General features: G+C 47.2%; 1 protein-coding gene across 1 annotated transcript in view; it reads right to left on the bottom strand.

Annotated features, from left to right (window-relative positions):
* The window catches only part of LOC126425137 (C-type mannose receptor 2-like), a 105,193-nt gene that overhangs the window by 42,515 nt on the left and 41,534 nt on the right, over positions 1–21,144 (bottom strand). The window contains exon 3 of the mRNA XM_050088080.1: positions 11,710–11,740. Coding sequence (XP_049944037.1) covers positions 11,710–11,740 — 31 coding nt within the window. The remainder of the gene's footprint in view (positions 1–11,709; positions 11,741–21,144) is intronic.

The raw sequence follows: 21,144 nt of genomic DNA, 5'->3' as shown, positions 1-21,144 counted from the left end.
GTGCCCGACCGAGACTCGAACTCGGGACCTTTGCCTTTCGCGGGCAAGTGCTCTACCATCTGAAGTACCGAAGCACGACTCACGCCCGGTCCTCACAGCTTTACTTCTGCCAGAATCTCGCCTCCTATCTTCCAAACTTTACAGAAGCTCTCCTGCGAACCTTGCAGAACTAGCACTCCTGAGAGAAAGGATATTGCGGAGACATGACTTAGCCTCACCCTGAGGGATGTTTCCAGAATGAGAATCCCCCAGGCTGTGGCTAAGCCATGTCTCCGCAATATCCTTTCTTTCAGGAGTGCTAGTTCTGCAAGGTTCGCAGGAGAGCTTCTGTAAAGTTTGGAAGGTAGGAGGCGAGATTCTGGCAGAAGTAAAGCTGTGAGGACCGGGTGTGAGTCGTGCTTCGGTAGCTCAGAGGGTAGAGCACTTGCCAGCGAAAGGCAAAGGTCCCGAGTTCGAGTCTCGGTCGGGCACACAGTTTTAATCTGCCAGGAAGTTTCATATCAGCGCACACTCCGCTGCAGAGTGAAAATCTCATTCTGGACCTTACATTACGTTAGTTCGTCCAGTCTTAGAATATTATTCGTCTGTATTTGACCCTTACCAGTTGGGTCTCTTTCAAGAGATTGAGAAGGTCCAAAGAAGAGTGGCAAGATTCGTGACTGGTACATTTAGCCATCGCTAGAGCGTTAGAAATCTCATAGAAAGTTTGAAGTGGGACACACTTGTACACTCCTGGAAATGGAAAAAAGAACACATTGACACCGCTGTGTTAGACCCACCATACTTGCTCCGGACACTGCGAGAGGGCTGTACAAGCAATGATCACACGCACGGCACAGCGGACACACCAGGAACCGCGGTGTTGGCCGTCGAATGGCGCTAGCTGCGCAGCATTTGTGCACCGCCGCCGTCAGTGTCAGCCAGTTTGCCGTGGCATACGGAGCTCCATCGCAGTCTTTAACACTGGTAGCATGCCGCGACAGCGTGGACGTGAACCGTATGTGCAGTTGACGGACTTTGAGCGAGGGCGTATAGTGGGCATGCGGGAGGCCGGGTGGACGTACCGCCGAATTGCTCAACACGTGGGGCGTGAGGTCTCCACAGTACATCGATGTTGTCGCCAGTGGTCGGCGGAAGGTGCACGTGCCCGTCGACCTGGGACCGGACCGCAGCGACGCACGGATGCACGCCAAGACCATAGGATCCTACGCAGTGCCGTAGGGGACCGCACCGCCACTTCCCAGCAAATTAGGGACACTGTTGCTCCTGGGGTATCGGCGAGGACCATTCGCAACCGTCTCCATGAAGCTGGGCTACGGTCCCGCACACCGTTAGGCCGTCTTCCGCTCACGCCCCAACATCGTGCAGCCCGCCTCCAGTGGTGTCGCGACAGGCGTGAATGGAGGGACGAATGGAGACGTGTCGTCTTCAGCGATGAGAGTCGCTTCTGCCTTGGTGCCAATGATGGTCGTATGCGTGTTTGGCGCCGTGCAGGTGAGCGCCACAATCAGGACTGCATACGACCGAGGCACACAGGGCCAACACCCGGCATCATGGTGTGGGGAGCGATCTCCTACACTGGCCGTACACCACTGGTGATCGTCGAGGGGACACTGAATAGTGCACGGTACATCCAAACCGTCATCGAACCCATCGTTCTACCATTCCTAGACCGGCAAGGGAACTTGCTGTTCCAACAGGACAATGCACGTCCGCATGTATCCCGTGCCACCCAATGTGCTCTAGAAGGTGTAAGTCAACTACCCTGGCCAGCAAGATCTCCGGATCTGTCCCCCATTGAGCATGTTTGGGACTGGATGAAGCGTCGTCTCACGCGGTCTGCACGTCCAGCAAGAACGCTGGTCCAACTGAGGCGCCAGGTGGAAATGGCATGGCAAGCCGTTCCACAGGACTACATCCAGCATCTCTACGATCGTCTCCATGGGAGAATAGCAGCCTGCATTGCTGCGAAAGGTGGATATACACTGTACTAGTGCCGACATTGTGCATGCTCTGTTGCCTGTGTCTATGTGCCTATGGTTCTGTCAGTGTGATCATGTGATGTATCTGACCCCAGGAATGTGTCAATAAAGTTTCCCCTTCCTGGGACAATGAATTCACGGTGTTCTTATTTCAATTTCCAGGAGTGCAGATAGACGGCGTGCTAAGCGTAAGGCGCTGCTCACTAAATTCCGAAATCCAATCTTCGCCGAGGATGTAGAGGATATATTATTACCACCAACTTTAGAATCGCCCAATGATCACCATTCAAAGATAAGGGAAATTAGAGCTCGTACTGAGGCGTTCAGACAGTAGTTCTTCCCTCACGAGATCCGAGAGTGGAACAGACGGGGGGAAATACGAGTTTGGCGCGAATTGTGCCCTCCGCCACACACCGCTTGGTGGCTAGCGGAGTATATATGTAGATGTAGAGATGAAACAGTCCGCTAGGGCGGTGAGGCGGCCGAGATGGAAGCTTGCGGCGAGGCGTGTAGTGTGCCGGCAGGTGACGTCTGGTACAGGTTCGGCAGTTAAGTCACCGTCTGTGAACGTTGCACAGATACCAGCGAGAGACACACAGGCGGGTTCCTGGACTGCGAACCGTTACTACCTCGGTTGCGGCCCGCTGCAAAGCTCTGGACGTGTGGGACGCGTGCGAGGGAAGGAGCGGGGTGTGCGCCTCAGTGACCGACCGGTCGTGTTGAACTTGTGTGTCGCCTGCACGCTGTCCTCCCTGTGTCGTTGTACGGACGTGTCTGGTGAGCTTCCGATTTGGTTTATCGGATGCGAGTGAGCCGAACATCGGCGGTACCCATAACTGTAATTGCCATTCAAAAACGGTTCAACTGGTTCTAAGCGCTATGGGACTTATCATATGAGGTCATAAGTTCCCTAGACTCAGAACTGCTTAAACCTAACTAACCTAAGGACATCACACACATCGATGCCCGAGGCAGGATTCGAACCTGCGACCGTAGCAGCAGCGCGGTTCCGAATTACCATTTCCTGTATCACTACTGTGATTGTTTGTTCGAGGTTCTCGTTCGTTTCCGTATCAGACTATCTTTAGGCAGGAAATTTTCGCGTGCACTCCTGTAAAACTACTGAACTTGTTTCTTTAAGACTCCAATCTGGCTGTTATTTGCGAAGTTCGGTCTCAGCTTCCTAGTTGGCTACTGTATGAAGTCGGATTTTTGGCGGCGCGCATTTATATATCAAGTGGGCTCATTTTATGTTCCACGCCCTGCATGTGCTATTACTAGAGTGCACAATTCCATTTATTGTCTCATTTGGTGTTTAGACTTCCAAGTTTGACTGTTTTCGTATTGGTTGTAAGGGTGCGGTCTCTTTTTCTTAATTATCACGTCTCTCTCAGTGAGGACTTCGTTTTGCGTTTGTTACTACTGTCTTATACTGTAGTGCTATTCCAAAGGTTATGTTAGTCAGTGACCCATGCTCCGGCTCGTGTTTGTGCCGTTGACAGGTTGGCGTCGTGTATTCGGATTGTAACCTCTCGTTTTCTTAGTCCGTTCACTGGCGCCACTGAGCTGCGCGTGGCTCATGTTCCCGCCATCATGTATTTTACACCGTTTTTAACGTACTTCCACCTCACAACGTTAATTTAAATTACTGGTGCCACTGAGTTGCTGCTTTGCCTGATCGTGAGCGGCGCTAGCAGCGCGTATCAATATATCCCCTCTCGTACGTCTTTGCTCGACAGCTGTTACTTCCCAGTCGTTGTCTGTCGTTAGCGAGTTCAGGCCGCCAGTTTGGGCTGCCAGTCAGTTGGAACGCGTCTGGAGCGCAGTCCGGACCTGCCAGTCGGGAGTTGCAATGCGGCACTAGTGCAGTCGGGTTGGAGCAGCAGTGAAGTCTGCGTCGACGTGGCTCGCCCGACCCTTGCCGCCACGCATCACTTGAGCCGGGCCACGGTCTTGGTGGATCGTCGGTCGGTCGTCCTACCGGACGACCCGTTTTGGCTCGCCGATCGTTCATGAGTCGGCTGTGTATTTGTGTGTACATCGACTCCCGATTTGTCTTCATGTGTGCTTAGTTACTGGTGGGTGTCGTTCAGGTCTTCGTGCAAGTGTTGCCAGGTTGTGTACGTAGTTGGTGTTATTTTCACTGACCACTATTTTAGATGTTGTCGCCATTCCGAGGGGAGTCGGTCGGTTGCTGCGGACCAGGGAAGTTATCTCCTTGCGGTGCAGTCGGCTGGATCCGTTGGCGGTCCCTGAGTGTGTGTGGAGCTGTCCGATCGCTACGAGCTTCGTGGTACACCGACCCAGGAGTCAAAGCTGAGTACTGGTTTCAACTACCCAAGCCACGTCGATTCGTGTGTTTCGTTTCAGTGATTCACTGTTGCAAAGCTTTTCCTGTGAGCAACACCGAGTGTTTGCAGTGGTGAAATCGAGCCGCCATGCGGTGGAGTTAACTATATTGGTTCACTACAATTCGAGTGCACCAGCGGAATTTTCTGCCTTGTGGCTGTTAGTGTTCTGGTTACCTGCCCTGGCCACTGACGTAAATTCAGGCAGTGTTCCTTTTTGGTGAAGTTAACTATATTACCCTATTTCAGATTCAAGTGTACCAGCAGAATTTTCTGACTTGTGGCCGTTAGTGTTCCGGTTACCTGCCCTCGCCACTAACGTAATTTCAGGCAGCGTCCTTTCCTCACCTGTTGTTGCTGTCCAACATGGTGTGTAGTTTTGACAGCTTAATACATATTTAATTGTGGAGAATTATGTCCGTAACAGTTTGGTCTTTGAGTTTTTATGTACCGATCCGTGGCGAGGAAGTCGTTCGGTCGGTGGGTTTGTCTCTTGGTTGGGTTACCAACGGGTCAAGTATAGTTGGGCCCACTACGTGTCTCACCTAAGTATTTCGAGGGCAGACACTCCCCTCCCCCCCTCCCTCCTCCCCGGAGGCGCCTGAGTGCCGTTGTCTGTACTGTCCTTTTCATAGGTGTTTAATGGTCTGTTGGCAATCCATTATAGCCAATGTCTTAAAAGAAACTTTTTTATTGTGTTTTATGTAAATCAATTTATGTAAATCAATTGTGGGCCTTCAGCCACATAAAGCCTTATTCTCAAAATTTGCCCTTAAGCGAAAACATTGCGGCCTTCTGCCTTAAAAGATTATGGTAATATATTTTAAAATTTTGGTTGGTTGATTCGGGGAAGGAGACCAGACAGCGAGGTCATCGGTCTCATCGGATTAGGGAAGGACGGGGAAGGAAGTCGGCCGTGCCCTTTGAAAGGAACCATCCCGGCATTTGCCTGGAGTGATTTAGGGAAATCACGGAAAACCTAAATCAGGATGGCCGGACGCGGGATTGAATTGTCGTCCTCCCGAATGCGAGTCCAGTGTCTAACCACTGCACCACCTTGTTCGGTTTAAAATTTTGAAATTCAATTGTGTGCCTCAGCTGTTTATATTGCACCTTGCATTTGTTTTTTCTGTCTACTTTTGCCTTAAGGCTTTCAGTCTAGCTGTGATATATATATATATATCACTTGAAATTTATCTTGTTGGTTTTTAAGATGTCTCGTTTGGAGTCCTTCAGCCGTGAAAGAATTGGAGTTTGAAACTCGTAGCTGAAAAAGTTCGGGTATGTGCCGCTTTGGTTGTAAATGTGTTATTGAATTACAATAAATTACAATTTTGAAGTGAAACTGACCGATATGTTTTTGGCCCTTTCCAAAACCTAATCACCTGTTCTGCCCAGCGGGTCTAGTGGGCGTATCAGCCACTACGTTTGCTCGCTTTGTCTGTCCGTGAGTGGCAGCAGTGGCGTTTATCGATAGCGAGTACTGTGGTACTATCTTTGGAGCGACCTCTAGTATTTCCGGGTCGCCGTGTGTCGGAGTTCAGTTGAGTTGGGGCGGAGCAGCAGTGAGTTCCGCACAGCGCCAGTACTCGCCGGGACAGCTAGCGATACACGCACTGCCCGATGGAAGGAGGTGGTCACGAGAGTTCACGACCTCGTCGAGGTCCGGATTCAGCGAGTTTAAGTTATATTCGAGTAGTGGAACCTTCACTGGTGTGTGTGTCCATCCGTCAAAGTGACATGGAATAAGCTGTCAGTCGACGATTCATACTGGGACCTTTCCGTGCCTGAGTTGAGCGGGAACGACCGTTGGTTGGTCGTTCGGTAGGTCGTCTCAGCGGACGACGTGTATTCCGACCGCTTCTGCGTTCTCTGTGTTTGTCTCGACTTGTAATTCGTCCTTGTTGCTCGTCAGTAACTGGTTTTAGTATTGTTTGAGCTGTTTGCGGAATTGCTTTCGCGGATCCGTGTGTATCTAGTGTGGTTTTGAATGAGTAATAATTTTAACGCTGTCTGTGTACAGGATTCGTGGAGGCAACTTGTTGTCGTTACCTCGGATTACTCTTGCGTTTGTACAAGTTCTCTTGTATAATGTTTGTCATTTTACGATGTCAAGAGTGTAGTCCGCCAGTCTGCCTGGCATGGGTTAGCCGGCCGGAGTGGCCGTGCAGTTCTAGGCGCTACAGTCTGGAACCGCGTGACCGCTACAGTCGCAGGTTCGAATCCTGCCTCGAGCATGGATGTGTGTGATGTCCTTAGGTTAGTTAGGTTTAAGTAGTTCTAAGTTCTAGGGGACTGATGACCACAGCAGTTAAGTCCCATAGTGCTCAGAGCCATTTTTTTGGCATGGGTTATTTCATCGTTGTGTTGGGCATCGGACGTTAAGTAGATTTTGCGAGAGTGTTGGTCTTGCGTTTAAACTGCGACTGGTTTGAGTTGCCATCCTGTTAAGTGAGTATTACACAGGGCTGCCTGTCTCACCTTACTTACGTTTGAGGGACTTTCCAAGGTCGACGCTTGGAGCACTGTCTGTGGATCACTCCCTTCACATTTGGTCAGATTGTCTTAGTTTTTTAAAAAAATTATATTTTGTTTAAATTACTCCTATTGCGGTCTTCATCCGACAAGTGATTTGAATCTGTTCTTAATAAGGCCTTCAGTCATCAGCGTAGTTTGTGTTACACTCAGTATTTTATGATTGTTTTAAAATTTATTTTAATATTTTCAACGTGTAATTGTCTTCCTGATTTGTAATTCAGGCCTTCAGCCGTTAATTGTTTGTGCTATTCCTTGTGGCATTCAGCCGACAAATAAATGAATTCTTTCTTAATAAGTCCTTCAGCCGTCAGTATAGCTTGTGTTCAATAAATTTTTTAAAATGATTCTTTTAAAATTTGTTTTAATATTTTCAGTGTGTAATTCTCTTCCTGACTTGTAATACAGGCCTTCAGCCGTTAATTGTTTGTGCTATTCCTTGTGGCATTCAGCCAACAAATAATTTGAATTCTTTCTTAATAAGGCCTTCAGCTGTCAGTGTAGTTTGTGTTACACTCAATTCCTTTAAAATGATTGTTGAAAATTGTTACCGTAAATAAAGTGTGTGTGTTTACTGTGCAACCAACGGTAACTGAGTGAGGCCCCGTCCACACCTTTTCCTGCTTTCTTTAAGTCCCTAGTTTGAGTCAGGCGTTCGTTAGGCTACCGAACGCGTCTGCTTGGGGTTTAGCGCTCCGCTCCGCGTGCCTGTTGCTTGTTTACCCCTCGTCCACGTGGTGCGACTTTGGTACAGTTTGTGGTTGGCAGTCGAACTTCCTGCTCGGTAACCGTATTTGCAACTGTGTGTACATTTTTACCCCCTTAATGTTTCTTTGATTTACCAGCCAGGGTAGCCGAGAGCGCTAATGCGCTGCTCCGTGGACTCGGGTAGGCTCGCCGGCCCCGGATCGAATCCACCCGGCGGATTAACGACGACGGCCGGTGTGCCGGCCAGCCTGAATGTGGTTTTTAGGCGGTTTTCAACATCCTGCTAGGTGAATACCGGGCTAGTTCCCATGTCTCGCCTCAGTTACACGGCTCGCAGACATTTGAAACTTTCACACTATTTCACGATTTACACTAGACGCAGACAGCTGGGGTACACTAATTCCGTCCTGGGGGGTTCGCGGTGGCGGAAGGAAGGGCATCTGGCCACCCCTTAAAATTAACCATGCCAACTCCGTTCTTAACCCTGCCGACTCTGCGCACAATGCAGGATAAAGGCAGTAGCAAAAGAAGAAGAAGAAGAAAAAAGAATGTTTCTTTGATTTGAATCCGTTAACTCATTGGAAAATTATTTACTTGTTTTTCTCTTTTGCTGTAATTTTGATTGTCTTGTTGCTGTCCCGATTCCTGTACTAAATTCTGTATTCCTCTGTTAATTAGGCTACCATCTGCGTTTCTTTTGGTAGGTCCTGGGTGAAATCAGCCTGTCTGATAGCGCAGTTGCAGCGTCCGAGAGTCATGCCAAGCCCGCTCCCGACCGATCGGTCAGCTGGCTGCAGGTGGTCCCGCACCACTTAATCTTCCCGAGCCCACCACGCCTTGCCAAGACAGTGTTGTATAGTTCGTCGATGTATTTATTCGTTTCTTAATCGCTGCATGCTTACTGCAGCTCTCCGTTTAATTCTTTTAATTACTAGCTCATGTAAATTGTTGAAGCATTACTGGTTAATTTGCCAATTGACTAATTACTATATTTATTTACTTAAATGTTTATATGCAGGTGTGGCCCAACCAACTGAATGGTTCTTAAATTTACTCCTCGTGTGCGCTATTGGTGTTTGAACTGGCCAAACACAAGGGGATTACGATCTGCTAGTTTCATGAAGATTCTCACTGTCCATTTGGACCAGTCTGGACGCAATACTTAACATCAAATTTTTCTGGTTATTTCTCCCGCGTGCCTTGCGCACCTCCGCTATCCGGCGGTATAGTAATTTTCTTACATGTTGCTTATTTGGGTAGTATACTTCTATTTTGGATTGTAAATCTTAAAGTTCTTTTAGGAAAAGAATTTTTAGCTCTTTTACTGTACTGATAAAGTTCTTGTTATTGTATTTAATCTGTTTGCTGTTAACTAATCTGGTACAGTTTTATGATTGTAAATCACTTTGTTTCTTAGAAGTCAATAACACTGGAGGTGTTTTTCCAATAGACGTTTAATAAATCTACCTTAATGTGTTCCGCTAAAATAAAGAGAAAGTTCACGACACGAGTCTCTCTTTGGCCCTGTCCTTCCTACCAGACAGCCTGACACGGGTACTGCGTACCAGTACTCCAGTATTTTGTCAAAGTTTTCCGGACTACAGTGTTCTGGTATTACAGTTGTCATACCGAATTGTAGTAAGTGCATGGCGCTGTCGAAATAAACTATACATTCCTTGTTGCAAAATACTCCGAATTTTATCCTCTACAATCTCCCAAATTTTTAAAACTTCGTTCTGTGCCACCGACTTCTCTATCTCATGTAATGTTCCAAGCGAATGTGTTTTATTCACTAGACAGGCAGTATTGAATAAAGACTCTTAAAACTTACACTCATACCTAATGCAGCTGTGAACTTGGGACTTAGGCTTTACGACGTGGCGACGCTTTCCTGAGAGCAAAGTAGACAAGAAGACAAGAATTACACCGAAAAGCCAAGGAAACTGGTAAACCTGCCTAATATCGTGCAGGGTCCCAGCGAGCACGCGGAAGTGCCGCAACAAGACGTGGCATGGACTACACTAACGTCTGAAATAGTGCTGGAGGAAACTGACACCACGAATCCTGCAGGGTTCAAAAATGGTCCAAATGGCTCTGAGCACTATGGGACTTAACAGCTGAGGTCATCAGTCACCTAGATTTAGAACTACTTAAACCTAACTAAACTAAGGACATCACACACATTCATGCCCGAGGCAGGATTCGAACCTGCGACCGCAGCAGCCGCGTGGTTCCAGACTCAAGTGCCTAGAATCGCTCGGCCACCGCGGCCGGCAATCCTGCAGGGCTGTCTATGAATTCGTGGAAATCTCTTCTGCACAGCATGTTGCAAGGCATCCCAGATAATCTCAATAAAAGTTCATGTCTGGGGAGCTCGGTGGCCAGCAGAAATTAAACTCAGAAGAGTGTTCCTGGAGCCACTCTGTAGTAATTCTGGGCGTGTGGGATGTCGCACTGTCCTTCTGGAATTGCCCATGTCCGTCGGAATGCGCAATGGACATGAACGGGCTGAGGTGATTAAACAGGAGGCTTACGTACTTATCACCTGTCTGAGACATATCACGGGTCCCATATCACTCCAAATGTACAAGCCCCACACTATTACAGAGCCTCCACGAGCTTGAACAGTCCCCTATTGACATGCAAGGTCTATGATTCATGAGGTTGTCTCCATAACCGTAAACATCCATCCGCTTGATAAAATTTGAAACGAGACTCGTCCGACCAAGAAACATGTTTGCAGCCATCAACAGTCCAATGTCGGTGTTGTGTCATGCAGTCGCCTTCGGAACCGAAAGCCCATATCAATGATGATGATGGTGTTTGGTTTGTGGGGCGCTCAACTGCCCGGCCTTCAGCGCCCGTGCAAAGTCCCAATGATGATAATGATGAAAGAGAGTTTTTCGGACTACAGTGTTCTGGTATTACACACAGTCTCCAGGTCATATCGATGATGTTTCGTCGAATGGTTCGCGCGCTGGCCCTTGTTCATGGCCCAGCTTTGAAATCTGCAGCATCGGTTACTGCTGATACAATGGCAGCTTATCAAGATTTAAGTGCGTTTGAACGTGGTGTTTTAGTCGACGCACGAGCGATGCGATACAGCATCTCCGAGGTAGCGATGCATTGGGGATGTTCCCATACGACCATTTCACGAGTGTACAGTGAATATCTGGAATCTGGTAAAACATCAGATCTCCGACATCGCTGCGGCCGGAAAAAGATCCAGCAAGACCGGGACCATCGACGACTGAAGCGAATCAATCAACATGACGGAATTGCAACCCTTCCGCAAATTGCTGCAGATTTCAGTTCTGGACCATCAACAAGTGTCAGCGTGAGAACTATTCAGTGGAACATCGTCGATATGGGATTTCGGAGCCAAATGCCTACTCGTGTACCCTTGATGACGGCAGGACACAAAGCTTTACGCCCGTAATCGCCGTCAACACTGTTGATGACTGAAAACATGTTACCTTGTCGGAAGAGTCTCGTTTCAGTTTGAATCGAGTGGATGGACGTGTACGGGCACGGAAACAACCTCATGAATCCATAGACCCTGCATGTCAGAAGAGGACTGTTAAAGCTGGTGGGGCGTGTGCGGTTGGAGTGATATGGGACACCTGATACGTCTAGATAAGAGTCTAACAGGTGACACCTACGTAAGCATCCTGTCTGACCATCTGCATCCATTCATGTCCATTGTGCTTTTCGGCAGTCTTGGGCAATTCCAGTAGGACAATGACACAGAAAACACGTCCAGAATTGCTACAGGAACACTCTTCCGAGTTTAAACACTTCCGTCGGCCACCCAAACTCCCCAGGCATGAACATTATTGATCATGTCTGGGATGCCTTGCAACGTGCTATTAAGTAGATATCTCCACCCCCGCGCACTTTTACGGATTCATGGAGAACCCTTCAGGATTCATTGTGACAGTTCCCTACAACACTACTTCAGACATTAGTGGAGTCCATGCCATGTCTTGTTGCGGCACTTCTGCCTGCTTGCGGGGGCCCTACACGATATGAAGCAGGTGTACAAATTTCTTTGGCTCTTCACCATATATATGGATGTATATTTCTTTTATATATATGTTAATGTATATTTCTATTAATTTCTATTAATTACTCACCTTTGTTGCAAGAAACCCCCGAGCTCCCGCCCTGCAAAATTACAAAAACTCAGTTACTTTTAATATGGTTCGTTTTAAATTAAACGGAGGTTCATAGCTAAGTCCTGTAAACATAGAGCGGTTTAAATTCGTATCATATACACTCCTGGAAATGGAAAAAAGAACACATTGACACCGGTGTGTCAGACCCACCATACTTGCTCCGGACACTGCGAGAGGGCTGTACAAGCAATGATCACACGCACGGCACAGCGGACACACCAGGAACCGCGGTGTTGGCCGTCGAATGGCGCTAGCTGCGCAGCATTTGTGCACCGCCGCCGTCAGTGTCAGCCAGTTTGCCGTGGCATACGGAGCTCCATCGCAGTCTTTAACACTGGTAGCATGCCGCGACAGCGTGGACGTGAACCGTATGTGTAGTTGACGGACTTTGAGCGAGGGCGTATAGTGGGCATGCGGGAGGCCGGGTGGACGTACCGCCGAATTGCTCAACACGTGGGGCGTGAGGTCTCCACAGTACATCGATGTTGTCGCCAGTGGTCGGCGGAAGGTGCACGTGCCCGTCGACCTGGGACCGGACCGCAGCGACGCACGGATGCACGGCAAGACCGTAGGATCCTACGCAGTGCCGTAGGGGACCGCACCGCCACTTCCCAGCAAATTAGGGACACTGTTGCTCCTGGGGTATCGGCGAGGACCATTCGCAACCGTCTCCATGAAGCTGGGCTACGGTCCCGCACACCGTTAGGCCGTCTTCCGCTCACGCCCCAACATCGTGCAGCCCGCCTCCAGTGGTGTCGCGACAGGCGTGAATGGAGGGACGAATGGAGACGTGTCGTCTTCAGCGATGAGAGTCGCTTCTGCCTTGGTGCCAATGATGGTCGTATGCGTGTTTGGCGCCGTGTAGGTGAGCGCCACAATCAGGACTGCATACGACCGAGGCACACAGGGCCAACACCCGGCATCATGGTGTGGGGAGCGATCTCCTACACTGGCCGTACACCACTGGTGATCGTCGAGGGGACACTGAATAGTGCACGGTACATCCAAACCGTCATCGAACCCATCGTTCTACCATTCCTAGACCGGCAAGGGAACTTGCTGTTCCAACAGGACAATGCACGTCCGCATGTATCCCGTGCCACCCAACGTGCTCTAGAAGGTGTAAGTCAACTACCCTGGCCAGCAAGATCTCCGGATCTGTCCCCCATTGAGCATGTTTGGGACTGGATGAAGCGTCGTCTCACGCGGTCTGCACGTCCAGCACGAACGCTGGTCCAACTGAGGCGCCAGGTGGAAATGGCATGGGAAGCCGTTCCACAGGACTACATCCAGCATCTCTACGATCGTCTCCACGGGAGAATAGCAGCCTGCATTGCTGCGAAAGGTGGATATACACTGTACTAGTGCCGACATTGTGCATGCTCTGTTGCCTGTGTCTATGTGCCTGTGGTTCTGTCAGTGTGATCATGTGATGTATCTGACCCCAGGAATGTGTCAATAAAGTTTCCCCTTCCTGGGACAATGAATTCACGGTGTTCTTATTCAATTTCCAGGAGTGTATTTAAAAGCCAGAGTAGGCTCAGTTCTGTATAAGAACCACGGACTGTAAGCGCTCGAATAAAAATGCAAGATAATATATCCTAGACTTCCTTGTCCGCCCTGTAGTACATGTGTGATAATTGCCAGGTCGCCGTGCTTATAGCAGTTAAAACGAACTGTAACGATATGGAATGCCAACCACTATACCTAAACATGGAGCACGGTGCGGTGTGTCAGTGGAAAGAAAGACGTGTACAGTGTGATACATACACTATGTGATCAAAAGTATCCGGACACCCCTAAAAACATACGTTTTTCATACTAGGTACATTGTGCTGACACCTACTGCCAGGTACTCCATATCAGCGACCTCAGTAGTCATTAGACAGCGTGAGAGAGCAGAACGGGGAGCTCCACGGAACTCAAGAACTTCGAACGTGGTCAGGTGATAGGGTGTCACTTGTGTCATACGTCTGTACGCGTCCACGCTCCTCAACATCCCAAGGTCCACAGTTTCCGATGTGATACTGAAGTGGAAACGTGAAGGGACACCTACAGCACAAAAGCGTACAGGTCGACCTCGTCTGTTAACTGACAGAGATCGCCGGCAGTTGAAGAGGATCGTAATGAGTAGTAGGCAGACATATATGCAGATCATCACACAGGAATTCCAAATTGCATCAGGATCCACTGCAAGTACTATGACAGTTTGGTGGAAAGTGAGAAAACTTGAATTTAATGGTCGAGCAGCTGCTCGTAAGCCACGTAAGCCACACATCACACCGGTAAATGCCAAACGACACCTCGCTTGGTGTAAGAAGCGTAAACAATTGACGATTGAACAGTGGAAAAACGTTGTGTGGAGTGATGAATCACGGTAAACAATGTGGAGATCCGATGGCGTTTTATGCCCGGTGAACGTCATCTGCCAGCGTGTGTAGTGCCAACAGTAAAATTCGGAGGCGGTGGTGGTGTTATGGTGTGGTCGTGTTTTTCATGGTGGAGGGTTGGACGCCTTGTTGTTTTGCGTGAGAGTATCACAGCACAGGCCTACATTGATGTTTTACGGAAGTTCTTGCTTTTTATTGTTGAAGAGTAATTCGGGGATGGCGATTTCATCTTTCAACACGATCGAGCACCTGTTTATAATGCACAGCCTGTGGCGGAGTGGTTGCACGACAGTAACATCCCTGTAATGGACTGGCCTGCACAGAGTCCTGACCTATATCCTACAGAAGACATTTCGGATGTTTCGGAGCGCCGATTTCGTGGCAGGCCTCTTCGAACGTCATCGATACTTCTCCTCAGTGCAGCACTCCGTCAAGAATGGGCTGCCATTCCCTAAGAAACCTCCCAGCACCTGACTGAACGTATGCCTGCTACAGTGGAAGGCTAAGGATGGATCATACCAAATTGAATTCCAGCTTTACCTATGGATGGCGCCACAAAGTTTTAAGTCATTTTCAGCCAGGTGTCCGGATACTTTTGATCACATAGTGTAAATGGGGTACGTTCAGTTTGTCTCTTCGCCTTAGACATTGCTACATATGGTTTCAGAGACCACAGGAGTAATAATTATCATAGTTACAACGGCTTACTATCGCTCATACAGCCAACAGATGCGAGAAATTACAATACATTACTTTTCGCGTTTTCCCTGCCGTACAGGAAAACTCGGGGGCTGGAGAAGAGGGATTATTTTCTGTGGGAACCCATCATCTCAAGCTAAAGTTTTCCGAGCATAAAAACGTGCAGTACGAATTATTTGTGGTGTGAACTCAAGAACGTCCTGCAGAAGGCTGTTTGAGAAACTTTGCGTACTATCTACTGCTTCCCAATATGTTTATCCCTTAATTAAATTTGTCATTAAAATATATCTCTTTCCCTAACTAATAGCTCACCTCATGGAATCAATACTAGAAATCAAAATAACTTTCACAAAGGTGTAAAGTCACTTACTTTGGTTCAAAAAGGCGTCCAATATTCAGCAATACACATTTTAAATGACATGCCAACAGTCATAACAAGTTTAATAATAAAGTTCACTTTCAGAAGAGGCTAAAGGATTTATCGTGGCCAGCTGCTTCTATTCCAGTGATGAATTTCTTAGCAGACCCGACTGATGTGTGTATGTTTTTAATAATATCGCATAATGCGAACATTGCGTACAACCTGACTTCTGTAGAAATTTTTTGCAGTGATGTGATCATTGTAAATAGGTGCCTTAAAATACTTTTTATTTTAGTTTCGTCATTTGATGATGCGTGGCTACAATACCCCGAGAATTATCATATGCGTCTAAGTGTAATGAAGATTTATTATTTGGTGATACGTTTTATATGCTTTTAAATGTAAATATGCTTAAGATTTCTTTGAGTGTTTCCACATGTACAAGGGCAATTTCATTTGGGATCTGTGAAAGGTACATTATCATATCTGTTCGGTTCTTTTTTTTCTTACAAAGAATTATTGTGTGTTCTTGGTTTCAACATGTTCCACATCCCAGAAGTAGTTGTTACTGTGGATCAATTGGAACGAAAAGTACATCTAATCAAATCTAATCTAATCTTCCAGTTCATAGTAATTCCTACAGCCTTCAAAATGTACGCTGCGATTTCAGAACCTTCCTGTATGCCGTTAACATTAGTCTTTGTTTTGAATTATCAGATACTAGGGAAGACTTTATAACGAGTCACCCTCCTCTAACATTACCTTTTTTTATAGAAATAACCGATACCATGTATACCATCGATTCTTGCATAGATTAAAATTATCTCAGCTGTTTCACTAAAACAATTCATATGATTTTGTATACGATATATTATATTTCAGGCTAAAATGTATAAGAAGAAATTAATGTGTTAGAATCGATATGTCCTAACAATTTAAATTACTCTTCTTTTAAAAATATTTAAAATTACGAAATTTCTGGCACATTTAAAATTCATATTATTAATTGTACGATCTAACGCTAATTATTAAATATATTTGCGGAGTCAGTTATAAAATAACGTTACATCTTGGTGATGATTCTTCTGTTGTCAAGAAAGTTTCTAAGCTCTTTTGATTTGTAAGCTCTTTGGAAATTGCGAGTCACGCAGAATGTAAGTAGTAGTGCGCATGCCTGAGATGGAAGTAGACGTTTTTATAAGTTTGTCTCCAGCAATGCAATCATTGGGTTTTTTGACTGTGGAAATTATAAAGCCGGTGTGATTTAGAAGAATGGGATAAATTAAAAAGATATTCATAGCAACAGGCAACTCTTCATCAGTTATTTCGTGTTCAACAACCCGCAACGTTAAATGAAAATCATCAGCAGCAAGAATGTACTCCTAGACATAAGATTTTGAGCCAGCAGCAGCAGCAGCAGCAACAACAACGAGATAGTCAAGGTAAATAAAAAAGTTCTTCTTTTGTAATCTTACTATTCTCAAACTTTTCAAAATTTGAGCAAAGAATGAGAACTTTAATGGTGATGTGTGGGAGAGTTAGATTAAAACTTTCTTTCTCTCTTGTAATCGTTGGAGACTTACGATACTGTTACCACAAGAGTAAGACAAAATTTCAATCCATAGTTAACGAAAGTTTCTGCTTGTTGCGTGTATCTCAAAATAAATGTGGTCTACTCTCGCTGTCTGATTTTGACAAATGCCAGATATGGCTGATCCGAAAAGCACATTGAGCGATGTTGCTCGACCAATCAGTACTTTTAATTCAGCAGCAGAAGGAATTTTATCAACGCTGTTTGGCCAGCGACGGATTAAACGTGGTGTGGCAGTCTCAGAACGTCAGCATGTCTGATCCTGTGAATTAAATCGTCAGTTATAATTACTACCGCGTCACTAGTAAAGCGTGATATTAATCCGATACCGTCCTAAAATTCAGGATGAGAATTAAATTTTTATTTTACTGCTTAGTGCTACAGAAGGATGTTGAAAATTAGATGGACTGATAAGATAAGCGCCAACGCCCTTGTCGCAGTGGTAACACCGATTCCCGTCAGATGACCGAAGTTAAGCGCTGTCCGGCTGGGCTAGCATTTGGATGGGTCTGCTGCACGCTGTTGGGAAGTGGAATGCACTCAGCACTTGTGAGGCAAAACTGAGGAGCTACTTGATTGAGAAGTAGAGACTCTGGTGTCATAAACTGACATACGGCCGAGAGAGCGGTGTGCTGACCACATGCCCCTCCATGTCCGCATCCAGTGACGCCTGCGGGCTGAGGATGACACGGCAGTCGGTCGGTACCGTTGGGCCTTCAAAGGCAGAATCGTCGAAAAAACGTATATGCAGGGTGGTCCATTGATCGTACCGGACCAAATATCTCACGAAATAAGCGTCAAACGAAAAAACTATAAAGAACGAAACTTGTCTATCTTGAAGGGGGAAACCAGATGGTGCTATGGTTGGTCCGCTAGGTGGCGCTGCCATAGGTCAAACAGATATCAACTGCGTTTTTTAAAAATAGGAACCCCCATTTTTATTACATATTCGTGTAGTACGCAAAGAAATATGAATGTTTTAGTTGGACCACTTTTTTCGCTTTGTGATACATGGCGCTCTAATAGTCGCAAACATACGACTCACAATTTTAGATGAACAGTTGGTAACAGGTAGGTTTTTAAATTAAAATACAGAACATAGGTACGTTTGAACATTTTATTTCGGTTGTTCCAATGTGTTACATGTACCTTTGTGAACTTATCATTTCTGAGAATGCATGCTGTTTCAGCGTGATTACCTGTAAATACCACATTAATGCAATAAATGTTCAAAATGATGTCCGTCAACTTCAATGCATTTGGCAATACGTGTAACGGCATTCCTCTCAACAGCGAGTAATTCGCTCTCTGTAATGTTCGCACATGCATTGACAAGGCGTTGTCGGTGGATTACGATAGCAAATATCCTTCAACTTTCCCCACAGAAAGAAATCCGGGGACGTCAGATCCGGTGAACGTGCGGGCCATGCTATGGTGCTTCGACGACCAAGCCATCTGTCACGAAATATGCTATTCAATACCGCTTCAACCGCACGCGAGCTATGTGCCGGACATCCATCATGTTGGAAGTACATCTCCATTCTGTCATGCAGTGAAACATCTTGTAGTAACATCGGTAGAACATTACGTAGGAAATCAGCATACATTGCACCATTTGGATTGTCATCGATAAAATGGGGGCCAATTATCCTTCCTCCCATAATGCCGCACCATACATTAACACTCCAAGGTCGCTGATGTTCCACTTGTCGCAGCCATCGTGGATTTTCCGTTGCCCAGTAGTGCATATTTTGCCGGTTTACGTTACCACTGTTGATTCAAAATGGCTCTGAGCACTATGGGACTTAACAGCTGAGGTCATCAGTCCCCTAGAACTAAGAACTACTTAAACCTAACTAACCTAAGGACATCACACACATCCATGCCCGAGGCAGGATTCGAACCTGCGACCGTAGCAGTCGCGCGGTTCCGAACTGAGGCGCCTAGAACCGCTCGGTCACCGCAGCCGGCCCAAGGGATCTAAAATGCACCCTTAAAAGCTACGAGAACTTTCTCTTAACACCTTGGTATTTTAAGGTTGCTCTCCATACATGCCTTGGCTGTCATAGGGATATAATATTTTGTAAATCTTTCTTAAAAACACAAATGAATCAAAGACATTTGCTGCCAGTCGGCACTGATTTTTAGCAATGGGGCAAGTCTGAAAAGCTATGCCGGGCAGGGATTCGGACCCAGGCCTTCGGCTTATTAGTCATTTGGATACAGTGGCCAACACAATCGAACGGACTACTCTAGCTCGCCTCCCGTCAGACCGAAATTCTCGACTTGTACCACACACGCTATTGGTGTAGTGCTCACAGCTCATTATCCTCATTACTCGCGGCATCTAGCCTATTCCAGTAAGAGTCAATAAAATTCTGGGTTTGAGGCCGCATTGTCAACTATAAAATTCCGACGTTTCGGCGACTATTGCAAGACGCCTTCCTCAGGGTGTATTGCTGACTGCTGAATGAGCACTAGTTTGGTCACTTATATGGAGTAGTGCTGTCATTGGATATAACGGTGGGGAGGAAGGATCTTAGGCGTTCTTTTATTACTCTTCGCATTGCGTGTTGTCATTGGCGGACATAGGCGTTTCCCATTGGAGTTTCCTTTATTGCTGGCCATTGGTGGAAATCGGCGAATACGAGACTGAGCGGCGACTGCAGCGTAGCGTTGTTTACTAACTGCCTAGTACCGACCAGGGCGCGTAAACGCTCTGTGTACTCTCCACCGCTGTGGCCTACCGCGCACCTATTTTTAGTTTGAGGAGGAAGATTAGACAGGCTATAGAAACAGCCAAGCGACCCGACAACATGAACATGCACTCATGCTCATAAATTAAGGATAACTGCAGAATGTGGTGCCACACAACGTGGCACTAAAAACTGGCGCTAATAGCATAGGCAGATAGGGAACACACACGACACAGATCTGTAAGTCCACGCTATTGGTGATAAGTTGAGAAAACCGTCCCGAAACACAAGCGCCACAAAACGCCACTGTTTCCTGCGCGTGTACCCCGACATCAAAATGGCTCTGAGCACTATGCGACTTAACTTCTGAGGTAATCAGTCCCCTAGAACTTAGAACCAATTAAACCTAACTAACCTAAGGACATCACACACATCCATGCCCGAGGCAGGATTCGAACCTGCGACCGTAGCGGTCGCTCGGTTCCAGACTGTAGCGCCTAGAACCGCACGGCCACTCCGGCTGGCGTACCCCGACATCAATATGGCATATAATCACCATGCACACATACACAGGCCGCACAACGGGTCGGCATACTGTGGATCAGGTGGTCGGGCAGCTGCTGGGGTGTAGCCTCCCATTCTTGCACCAGTGCCTGTCGGAGCTTCTGAAGTGTCGTAGGGGTTTGAAGACGTGCAGCGATACGTCGACCGACAGCATCCCAGACGTGCTGGATGGGATTTAGGTCTGGAGAACAGGCAGACCACTCAATTCGGCTGATATCTTCTGTTTCAAGGTACTCCTCCACGATGGCAGCTCGGTGGGGCCGTGCGTTGTCATCCATCAGGAGGAAGGTGGGACCCACTGCACCCCTGAAAAATCGGACATACTGGTGCAAAATGACGTCCCGATACACCTGACCTGTTACAGTTCCTCTGTCAAAGACATGCAGGGGTGTAAAATCATAATCCAACCCCACACCATCAAACCACGACCTCCATACAGGTCCCTTTCATGGACGTTAAGGGGTTGGTATCTGGTTCCTGGTTCACGCTAGATGAAAACCCGGCGAGAATCACTGTTCAGGCTATACCTAGACTCGTCCGTGAACATAACCTGGGACCACTGTTCCAATGACCATGTAGTGTGTTCTTGACACCAGGCTTTACGGGCTTTCCTGAGACCAGGGAACACACCTTGCAGGTCTCCGGGCGAATAAACCAGATTTGCTCAGTCATCTGTAGACTGTGTGTCTGGAGACAACTGCTCCAGTGGCTGCGGTAAGGTCCCGAGCAAGGCTACCTGCAGTACTCCGTGGCCGTCTGCGGGCACTGATGGTGAGATATCGATCTTCTTGTCGTGTTGTACACTGTGGACGTCCCGTACTGTAGCGCCTGGACACGTTTCCTGTCTGCTGGAATCGTTGCCATAATCTGAAGATCACACTATGTGGCACACGGAGGGCCCATTCCACGACCTGCTGTGTTCGTCCAGCCTCCAGTCGCCCTAGTATTCTACCTCTCAAATCATCAATATGTGTTCCTTGAGCCATTTTCAACACACAGTCACCTTTAGCACGTCTGAAAACGTCTGTCTGCACACTTACTCGCTGCACCGTAATCTGACATTCACCAACTCACCTCTGCGTATGTGGATTG

This window comes from Schistocerca serialis, chromosome 10, assembly GCF_023864345.2.
Source record: "Schistocerca serialis cubense isolate TAMUIC-IGC-003099 chromosome 10, iqSchSeri2.2, whole genome shotgun sequence".
Classification (NCBI taxonomy): domain Eukaryota; kingdom Metazoa; phylum Arthropoda; class Insecta; order Orthoptera; family Acrididae; genus Schistocerca; species Schistocerca serialis.
This window is presented reverse-complemented; position numbering and strand designations above follow the sequence as displayed.